The 11,107-nt window shown below is 44.9% G+C and overlaps 1 protein-coding gene across 1 annotated transcript in view; it reads right to left on the reverse strand.

Annotated features, from left to right (window-relative positions):
• Window positions 1-2,228: 2,228 nt before the first annotated feature.
• Window positions 2,229-11,107, reverse strand: part of qsox1 (quiescin Q6 sulfhydryl oxidase 1) — a 21,877-nt gene continuing 12,998 nt past the window's right edge. The window contains 6 exon segments of the mRNA XM_053625951.1: window positions 2,229-4,302; window positions 9,561-9,687; window positions 9,690-9,739; window positions 10,732-10,780; window positions 10,782-10,832; window positions 10,834-10,872. Of these exon segments, the coding sequence (XP_053481926.1) occupies window positions 3,575-4,302; window positions 9,561-9,687; window positions 9,690-9,739; window positions 10,732-10,780; window positions 10,782-10,832; window positions 10,834-10,872 (1,044 nt within the window). The 3' untranslated portion in view covers window positions 2,229-3,574.

An 11,107-nucleotide genomic window follows, 5' to 3' on the forward strand; every position in this document is an offset into this window, starting at 1 on the left:
AAAAAAATACATACGAAAGCAGGAATGTGAAGATAATTTATACTGAACATGAACTCATTGAAAACTTGTTTTTTAAAAATAAATAAACTGAAATCAGAATGGAGCATGTCGAAGAGCATCTTTTCATTCTCTCATACAGAAAGATATTTGAGTCAGCTAGCTTAGCATATCAGATCTGTAGCTAGAAGTTGTGAGTTACTTGGTGTCTTACAAATAATTAGCATGATTTAGCATATCGGATTGTGACATGCGATTAGTTCCAGCTCTTCTTCTGCTTTATTGGTTTATTGTTATATGTAGCTCCATAAAATACCAATCGACTGTATATCATCCTTCTGATAGGAGTTCATAAACAACGTTCTGTTTTTCAATTCAGGATCCACACACCGTCCCATAATTCCTTGCTTCAGTCTCTAATTTTTGCTATGGAAAAAAAAAAGTCAAACAAAACCCATAATAAAAATAAACATCAAAATAACTTTCTAATGCATCGCTCGTGTCATTTTATACGAGATTGTAAATAATTATATCACTTTGTTTTGTAACTTATACTTTAATACATTTATTAATTAATAAAAAATATTTTTACAATAAATTGATGAAACTAGAATAATCTTAATATTTATTAATCATTTTATAAATAATTTAATTACTGATTATTTCAATAAAATCAGGAAAAAGGAAAGCAGGAGAAAGGACATGGAGAACGGAAAAGGAAAGAAAAAGAAATCTCGACCCAACTGAATGCAGATTTATTCTTTAATTCAACCACGTTTAATTTATTTATCTGTTCATTTATTTAAAAAGATTGAATATTATGTATCTATCTATCTATCTATCTATCTATCTATTTATTTATTTATTTTCATGTTATGATTCGCGGAACCCTTCCTCCACATATTTCCCCCGTCTGCTCTCACACTCTTACACACAGAAAGGTTCCTCTTGGGTTCTTCTTGGACTCATTTTCTGATCCCTGCTGTAGGGTGCTAAGCAGAACTTGTTAGGAAGCTCGATGGAACCTATCGATGTTTCGTCAAAAATAAACAGATTTACAAAATAAATCTTGGAATATCATCATGATTCCTTTGAAGTTAGTAAAATGTCCAAAACTCAATAATTCTAAAAGAATATTCAATGATCTTTTTGTTTTGTTTCCTATGTGGATGAGTTGATCATCATACCGCCATCTGAGAGTCTCTCACTCCCCCTGCTGGTGATAAACCACAACTACAGCTGAGAGTCTCTCACTCCCCCTGCTGGTGATAAACCACAACTACAGCTGAGAGTCTCTCACTCCCCCTGCTGGTGATAAACCACAACTACAGCTGAGCGTCTCTCACTCCCCCTGCTGGTGATAAACCACAACTACAGCTGAGAGTCTCTCACTCCCCCTGCTGGTGATAAACCACAACTACAGCTGAGAGTCTCTCACTCCCCCTGCTGGTGATAAACCACAACTACAGCTGAGAGTCTCTCACTCCCCCTGCTGGTGATAATCCACAACTACAGCTGAGCGTCTCTCACTCCCCCTGCTGGTGATAAACCACAACTACAGCTGAGAGTCTCTCACTCCCCCTGCTGGTGATAAACCACAACTACAGCTGGGGGTCTCTCACGCCCCCTGCTGGTGATTGGGAGACTCTTAGTGCGGTCACGTCCCAATCCACACACTCTCCCGCACTATAGTGTTCACTATTCCGCTTTATTTAGCCCTGCAGAATCCTCCCCTTTTCTTCTTCTCTTCATTCTTATACACTCTTTTCCTCTCCGCTTAACTCCTTCACTATTCTCCCTTTTCTTCTCTTCTTCTTTCGTTTCCTCTACTCCCCATGTTTCTCTTCACTTCTCCTCCCCTCTTTCCCCCCTCTATTTTCTTTTCTTCACGTCTCATCTCCTCGTCCTCTTTTCTTTGCTTCACCTCCCCCCTCTTTCTTTTTGTCTCTTCGTTTCTTCTCTCTTTCCTCCTCTTCTCGTCACTTCTCTTTTCTTCACTCCCCTTCTGTCATTTCTTTTCTTTTCCTCTCCTATTTCATCTTTGCTCCTCTGCCGCCTCTTTTACTTTCCTCCTTTCCCCTGCATTTTCTTCTTTCTTTTCCTCACTTATCATCTTCTCCTCTCTTTTCCCCTCTGGATCACATGGAATTTAAGACCCCCCTGTGTGTGTGTGTGTGTGTGTGTGTGTGTGTGGATACATAATCTAATCACAACATTACTTCTACCCAGGCTGAATGTTTTAGTCGTGGTTTATTTGTTACAGATTCATTCAGATAGATCATTTAAATCAATTTTATTTGAGATGATGTAATGTGATATATACTGAAATGTCTTCAAAGCTGGAATGCTACAGTATTGTCACTGGACTTTGGTACGAATGTTGAATTTTAAGCTACAAGCGCTAACTCCGCCCCTTCATTATTTATTGTACGATTCTGTGAAATCCTGCTGGGACACACTGTTTAAAACCCTCGAGGCGACGCCGCCGCTTGGGCCGAGGCGAGAAATCAAACAGCTGAATGATTAGAAGCGTCAGTGCTTTTGATTGGATAAATCACACCCGAGCAGGCGGGAGTAACTCCGACAGAAACGATGATCCGACACAAGTAAGGACTCGGAAATTTGTCCGAGTCGATACTGATATTCTTCAATTTACATCCTTCTATCGTTTACATGAACATCAGCCAGCACAGGACGCTGAAAAGCCGAACATCTCCGATTCATGTTTTCCATTCGAATTTATCTGCTAATGTCCTTTGTTGTTGTTGTTGTTTTTCTTACAGCACATATACTTCGGAAGCTAGTCACGATAAACCCGAGCCTCTGTAATGCTACTATGTAACATTATTACATTAGCAGCGCTCACAGCGTACGTCAGATGTACCGTACTGCGCCACATTGTAAAAATGATTTACGTTGTTTGTACTGCATGTAAAAATAAAACAACTGTTAAATCACATCATAAGCTTGTGCGATACGACGATATTATCGTCCCTACACGAGATTACGCTGCCACCATATCTAGTGATGTTTACTCCAATGATATTTTATCACCGCACCGATGTTGACGTATTTGTTTCTGCGTAGAAGCGCCACATTTTATCACTCGGACGAGTTATCGCTCAGACAATACACCAACAGAGCAGTCCCAATAAAGGAGTTAGTGAGCCAGTCGACATACATGTGACCGCGGGATGGTTTAAAAAAGTTTTTTTAATCACGCGCAGGAAAAAAAAATATGTCGCATAAGACTACATCGTAACTGTAATTTTTATAATTACTTCCAGAGATTTCCTTGATTTATGGTGACAAAAAGAGACAAAGCTGTCGAGCGCCTCAGTGGCTGGCTTTATGGCATTCTGTGCTAGCGAGCTAACTAGCAGTAGGTGTTGGCTCGGTTATGCGATGCTAGGAAACCCCGCCCCCTAGCTAAAGGCTTAATTCACGAATCAACACGGAGGTGAAATTACAACATGCATGAAGATTATGATTTTGTTCCAGTCAGTAAAAGTGATCTGTTTTTCTGTGATTTATTTCATCCGAGCGTGTCATTGGTCCTTTCTTTGGTTCGTATCGGTTACGGCAGTGCCACTTTTGTCCTGCGTTGGCGCCGTTTCACTCTGAAGTACAGGCACATGGCGACGATGCAGAGCGTGGAGAGCAGGTAGAGCATCACACACAGACTCACGTCCAGCCGCGAGAACCCGACACTGAGCACGGACATCCAGCGCGTACTCCGAGACTGACCGTACGGCTCAGGCCCCGCCTCCATCTCCAGCGCTAACCCTTCTGCCTCCTGGGCAGCAAGATCACGCTTGGTCCTCCTCACGTTCCGCGGGTGTGGCTCGACTTCATCCTCCGTGTCTTGCCTCTTCGTCGGTGTTTTAGCTTTGTAGTGCTGGACGATGAAGGAGTCGAGGTCCACGATGTCCTCTCTGAACTGACGGAGCCTAAGTCCAACGATGCTCGGTTTACGCGGCAGCGCCTCCGATGCCGATTTTTCATCCTGAGGAGCTCCATCTACTTCCTCAACCGCCTCGTCTTCCTCCACTTCCTCTCCTGCTTCCTGGTCCTCCTGGGGCGCCGCCTCTCTGGCTTTGCGTCTCTCCGTCAGTGGCGGTGTGATGTCGTCAGACAGGAAGTCGTGTAAGAGGTGCTGGGCGGAATAATAATTTTTGAGGAAGGATACCACCTCTTCCTGGACCCAGGTGTGCTCTCCGCTGGGCTTCAGGCTGTGACAGGCCGGGCAGAGGTCCGGAGGAGGCCACTGGACTTTGGGGAAGTGAGGATCCTCGCTCAGTTCACCTGAAATACAACAACAAACAAAAACAGTTTAAAAAAAATTAAATAATTAACATCCTGCAGTTATCACTTTTGGGCGTGGCCTGTTCTGTTTATTTTTTTAAATGGCAATAAAAATGGGAGGAGCCAAAATATCTATATTGCACTATATAAATTATATGCATATTATTATTGTATAAAATCTACACTGATATTGTAAGAAACCCCGGAGACGGGTCATCGTTATGGAGAATTTCATTACAATTTTCAAAATTTCACTAGTCATGTCATAACAAATCTGCATTAAATTGAAGAAAATCAATTTTATCAAGGTTTCATCTTTCTTCCTTTATGTCTTTTCAAATCTAGATATCAATTTATTATTATAATATATATGATATATTATACTATATATTTCAAACAACAGGTTTTATTGATCGTACTGACGTTTTTACTGATATACTACACTTCGTACTGGTTTCATTTGCTTATTGTTTTTGTTTACATTTATTTATTTATTTAGACTATAAATGTATTTCATTCCTTTTTTTATTTAATAGATACATTTGAATCTATTCTTTCTATAAAGTGCTTTAAAATGGATGAGTGATGCTGCAGCATTAAATAAATAAATCAATATGATTTACCTTATTATCATCCCTCACGATAACACAAGTCAGAGAGAATATGTGTCTTTCTTACAGTCGTATATGCATATGAGCCTTTGTGTGTGTGTGTGTGTGTGTGTGTGTGTGTGTGTGCGTCCGTGTGTGTGGTCTGAAGCGTGATCAATAGGCTTGTGTGCTTTATAGTTGTAAAGATAATAGATGAGGCTGGCAGACAGAACGCCCGCTCTGTACACACAAACACACACACACACACACACACACACACACACACACACACACACACACACACACACAGAGACGGTACTGCTCTCCACCCCATATATCAAACACACACACACACACACACACAGACACACAGACACACACACACAAGTTCTATGTCTTATCGCTTAAATCTACAAACACTCACCCGGACTTTTTGTCGAAATGAGCGTTTGTTTAACTTGATATGCGTAAATGCACTTCACGGTACATTTCATTATCGGACAACGGCGGCCATTTTACGAGGCGAATAGAGGACTGAGCGCGTCAGTGTTATTGAGTCTGTGCTTCATTAATCAGATTTCATTTTCATTTATACTGATAATTAACGGTGCTAATACAGTCCCCTTCATACAGTACATCTTTATCAAGCAGCAGTGCTGCGGATCCTCACTGTCACGCTACCTCTTAGCTGTGTTAGCTAGCAAGTATTGCTAACGTTAGCACAATTTAGTTAACAGATGTATGAAATGTACTTTGTTCATTTTAGCCACACAAGTGCCTTTAATTATTAATCTAACAACACGTCTGAGGTAAATGTTGATGTTCTGGATTGTTCTGTCATGGTTCTACTGTCACTGTGTCTTTACTATGTCCATTTAAAAGGCTAAATTGCTTTATGCTAGCTAGATGAAACGTAATTTGTTCATTTTAGCCACACAAGTGCCTTTAATTATTAATCTAACAACACGTCTGAGGTAAATGTTGATGTTCTAGATTGTTCTGTCATGGTTCTACTGTCACTGTGTCTTTACTATGTCCATTTAAAAGGCTAAATTGCTTTATGCTAGCTAGATGAAACGTAATTTGTTCATTTTAGCCACACAAGTGCCTTTAATTATTAATCTAACAACACGTCTGAGGTAAATGTTGATGTTCTAGATTGTTCTGTCATGGTTCTACTCTCACTGTGTCTAGAACAGTCCATATAAAAGACTTTACGTCTTTATGCTAGTTAGATGAAATGTCATTTTAGCTATACGGTGCTTTCCTATTCATCCAACAACACATCTGAGGTAAATGTTGACGTTCCTGATGGTTCTATCTCATCTCCTCTCTCACTCTCTCTAAAAGACGTAATGGCTACACGATCGTTAGCGACAGTCATTAGCTAGTTTATGAATCCTAACACACACTCATTATAATCACACACCGCCTCTCTTTCTTTCTACTTTACAGTATATTCCTTTCCTTACAGTCTTTTTCAATTTTCTGTCTTTCATTCCTTCCCTCCTGCCTCCTTTCTCACTTACTTACACTTTCTCCATTTCTGTCCCTCTCTCGCTCTCTTTTTTCCTTTCTGACACACACACACACACACACACACACACCACACACACCACACACACACACACACACACACACACACTTCAGTCACTCTCAGGAGAGCTGTCAAAGGGACAAAGGGGCTAAAGAGGGTTACGCACTGCCAAAGACGTCACACACACACACACACACACACACACACACACACACAGTGCTCTTTAATCTCTGTCATGGTGTGTGTGTGTGTGTGTGTGTGTGTGTGTGTGTGTGTGTGTTTTCCCTGGGGACACATTTCTGCTGCTTGATAATTGATATGGCAACAGTGTCCCTGACTGCGTGGTGTAAATTTCCCAAACGTCTGTGGCAGCAGGTGGAGCACACACACACACACACACACACACACACACACACACACACACTTGGCGTGTAGAGCAGCAGATGCAGTGAAATCACTCACACTTCACCGCAACAAGTGAATTAAATGAGTGTGATGAGATCTGACACCTGTGTCCCAAATTCCTCCCTACTCCCTTCTCTCCCTACTCCCTACTCCCTTCTCTCCCTTCTCTCCCTACTCCCTAATCCCTACTCCCTTCTCTCCCTACTCCCTTCTCTCCCTTCTCTCCCTACTCCCTAATCCCTACTCCCTTCTCTCCCTTCTCTCCCTACTCCCTTCTCCCTACTCCCTTCTCTCCCTACTCCCTACTCCCTTCTCTCCCTTCTCTCCCTACTCCCTAATCCCCTACTCCCTCCTCTCTCCCTCACTCCCTCTACTCCCTCTCTCCTACCCCTCACTCCCTACTCCCTTCTCCCCTACTCCCTTCTCTCTACTCCTTCACTCCTACTCCCTTCTCCCTACTCCCTTCACTCCCTACTCCCTTCTCCCTACTCCCCTTCTCTCCCTCTCACCCTTCTCTCCCTTCTCTCCCTACTCCCTTCTCCCTACTCCCTTCTCTCCCTACTCCCTTCTCTCCTTCTCCCTTCTCTCCCTACTCCCTTCTCTCCTACTCCTTCTCTCCCTTCTCCCTTCTCTCCTTCTCTCCCCTACTCCCTTCTCCCTACTCCCTTCTCTCCCTACTCCCTTCTCTCCCTTCTCCCTTCTCTCCCTTCTCTCCCTACTCCCTTCTCCCTACTCCCTTCTCCCTACTCCCTTCTCTCCCCTACTCCCTTCTCTCCCTTCTCTCCCTACTCCCTTCTCTCCCTACTCCTTCCTCCCTACTCCCTTCTCTCCCTACTCCTTCTCCCTACTCCCTTCTCTCCCTACTCCTTCTCTCCCTACTCCCTTCTCCCTACTCCCTTCTCTCCCTACTCCCTTCTCCCTACTCCTTCTCTCCCTTCTCTCCTACTCTCCCTACTCCCTTCTCTCCCTACTCCCTTTCTCTCCCTACTCTCCTACTCCCTTCTCTCCCTTCTCCCTACTCTCCCTACTCCCTTCTCTCCCTTCTCTCCCTACTCCCTTCTCCCTACTCCCTTCTCTCCCTACTCCTTCTCTCCCTCTCTCCCTTCTCTCCCTACTCTCCCTACTCCCTTCTCTCCCTTCTCTCCCTACTCCTCTCCCTACTCCTTCTCTCCTTCTCCCTTCTCTCCTTACTCCCTTCTCTCCCTACTCCCTTCTCTCCTTCTCCCTTCTCTCCCTTCTCTCCCTTACTCCTTCTCCTACTCCCTTCTCTCCTACTCCCTTCTCTCCCTACTCCCTTCTCCCTACTCCCTTCTCTCCCTACTCCCTTCTCCCTACTCCCTTCTCTCCCTACTCCCTTCTCTCCCTTCTCTCCCTTCTCTCCCTACTCTCCCTACTCCCCTTCTCTCCCTTCTCTCCCTACTCCCTTCTCCCTACTCCCTTCTCTCCCTACTCCCTTCTCTCCCTTCTCTCCCTTCTCTCCCTACTCTCCCCTACTCCCTTTCTCTCCCTTCTCTCCCTACTCCCTTCTCCCTACTCCCTTCTCTCCCTTCTCCCTTCTCTCCCTACTCCTTCTCTCCCTACTCCCTTCTCTCCCTTCTCCCTTCTCTCCTACTCCCTTCTCTCCCTACTCCCTTCTCTCCCTTCTCCCTTCTCTCCCTACTCCCTTCTCTCCTACTCCTTCTCTCCCTTCTCCCTTCTCTCCCTACTCCCTTCTCTCCCTACTCCCTTCTCTCCCTTCTCTCCCTACTCCCTTCTCCCTACTCCTTCTCCCTACTCCCTTCTCCCTACTCCCTTCTCTCCCTACTCCCTTCTCCCTACTCCCTTCTCTCCCTACTCCCTTCTCTCCCTACTCCCTTCTCCCTACTCCCTTCTCTCCCTACTCCCTTCTCCCTACTCCTTCTCTCCCTACTCCCTTCTCCCTACTCCCTTCTCCCTACTCCCTTCTCCCTACTCCCTTCTCTCCCTACTCCCTTCTCTCCCTACTCCCTTCTCCCTACTCCCTTCTCTCCCTACTCCCTTCTCTCCCTACTCCTTCTCCCTACTCCCTTCTCTCCCTACTCCCTTCTCCCTACTCCTTCTCTCCTACTCCCTTCTCTCCCTTCTCCCTTCTCTCCTTCTCTCCCTACTCCCTTCTCCCTACTCCCTTCTCTCCCTACTCCCTTCTCCCTACTCCCTTCTCTCCCTACTCCCTTCTCTCCCTTCTCCCGATAATCATGCACACTATGTAGAGATAAATTACAATCCTCAGACGTAACCACAGACTTCAGCGCTATTCAGATGTTACGTGAGAGTTACGCACAAGGGGGCGGAGTTTGTCTAAGACAGAGCCGTGTCTCAGTTTACGCCCGATTCTAATCTTGAACTCGAGCACACTTTTCTTGCATGATATCGCCTCGACAAAGGAGCAGTATTAACCCTTATCATAAGTTCATCACTTGAAAGTACACACAAAAATTTTTTCCCACACTTTTTGCTGAAAAAGAATCTGCTGACCCTGCAGGTGATTTTAATCATCTGAATCTGAGCTCAGAAAATCCACTTAAGCAGCTGCGTAACCCGACTCTGAGGACCAACAAGTTTCCCTGCGGTTAATACTGATGTAACCACACACACGGGTGATGTAACGCGTTACTATGCCAACAACACGCATGACTTGAGAGTATCAGGATATGAGAGTGTTAAAGGTAATGATGGTGATGAAGGAACCGTATCTGAGATCTCCGGACCTGCGAGGCGGGCGTTGACTCGGTTGTGGCGAGACCAGAGCCAGAAGACTGCGAAACTCAGCGAGTTCACCTGATTCATACTCTCCAGAGCCATGTTCTCAAAATGACCTGCACACGGACGACAGCCCGAAAAAAACTACTGACATACCACCTCATGGCCTGTAACACCTCCTGAGGGTCTGAGAGAGAGAGAGAGAGAGACAGAGAGAGAGAGAGAGAGACACAGAGAGAGAGACAGAGAAAGAGAGACAGAGAAGAGACAGAGAGAGAGACAAAGAGAGAGAGAGAGACAGAGAGAGAGACAGAGAGAGAGAGACAGAGAGAGAGACAGAGAGAGAGAGACAGAGGGAGACAGAGAGAGAGAGAGAAAGACAGAGAGAGAGAGACAGAGAGAGAGAGAGAAAGACAGAGACAGAGAGAGAGAGACAGAGAGAGACAGAGAGAGAGAGAGAGAGAGACAGAGAGAGAGAGAGAGAGAGAGAGAGAGAAAGACAGAGAGAGAGAGAGACAGAGAGAGAGAGAGAAAGACAGAGACAGAGAGAGAGAGACAGAGAGAGACAGAGAGAGAGAGAGAGAGAGAGAGAGGACAGAGAGAGAGACGAGAGAGACAGAGAGAGACAGAGAGAGAGAGAGAGAGAGAGACAGAGAGAGAGGAGACAGAGGGAGACAGAGAGAGAGAGAGAGAGAGAGAGAGAGAGAGAAAGACAGAGAGAGAGAGACAGAGAGAGAGAGAGAAAGACAGAGAGAGAGAGAGAAAGACAGAGACAGAGAGAGAGAGACAGAGAGAGACAGAGAGAGAGAGAGAGAGAGAGAGGAGACAGAGAGAGAGACAGAGAGAGAGAGACAGAGGGAGACAGAGAGAGAGAGAGAGAGAGAGAGAGAGAGGAGAGACAGAGAGAGAGGAGAGAGACAGAGAGAGAGAGGAGAGAAAGACAGAGACAGAGAGAGAGAGACAGAGAGAGACCAGAGAGAGAGAGACAGAGAGAGAGAGAGACAGAGAGACAGAGAGAGAGACAGAGAGACAGAGAGAGAGAGAGAAATAAACAGAAAGTTATGTAAACTTAGTACAGAGATGTGCAAACTGAAACACACCTGTGTTTTTGTGTGTGTACATGCATAAATGTAAGTACAAATGACGTGTGTGTGTGTGTGTGTGTGTGTGTGTGGATACCTCTGCTTTCTGTTTCTAGGGCCTGGACAGTCAGTGTGTGGAAGAGTGTCCCACACTGCGCAGGGATAACCTCGAAAGTGCTGCTTCGAACCCTGACACCCCCACCCACCTCTCAACTTTAGGAAGGTATGAGTCAGTGCTCTGAAACACACACACACACACACACACACACACACACAATCAATCGATAATCAGAAACACTGGCTGTTTTTTTCGGTAGTATTTAAATAAACTGTGTGTGTGTGTGTGTGTGTGTGTGTGTTTAACTCTGCTTGAACTTGGTCACATTTATTACGCAAAAATGTCCTCCTGCTGAGTCAGAGCTGAGGAGAGATTATAAAAGAAACAGGGACAGAGAGTGTGTGTGTGTGTGTGT

The sequence above is a fragment of the Ictalurus furcatus genome, chromosome 5 (assembly GCF_023375685.1).
Source record: "Ictalurus furcatus strain D&B chromosome 5, Billie_1.0, whole genome shotgun sequence".
In the NCBI taxonomy this organism is placed as follows: Eukaryota; Metazoa; Chordata; class Actinopteri; order Siluriformes; family Ictaluridae; genus Ictalurus; species Ictalurus furcatus.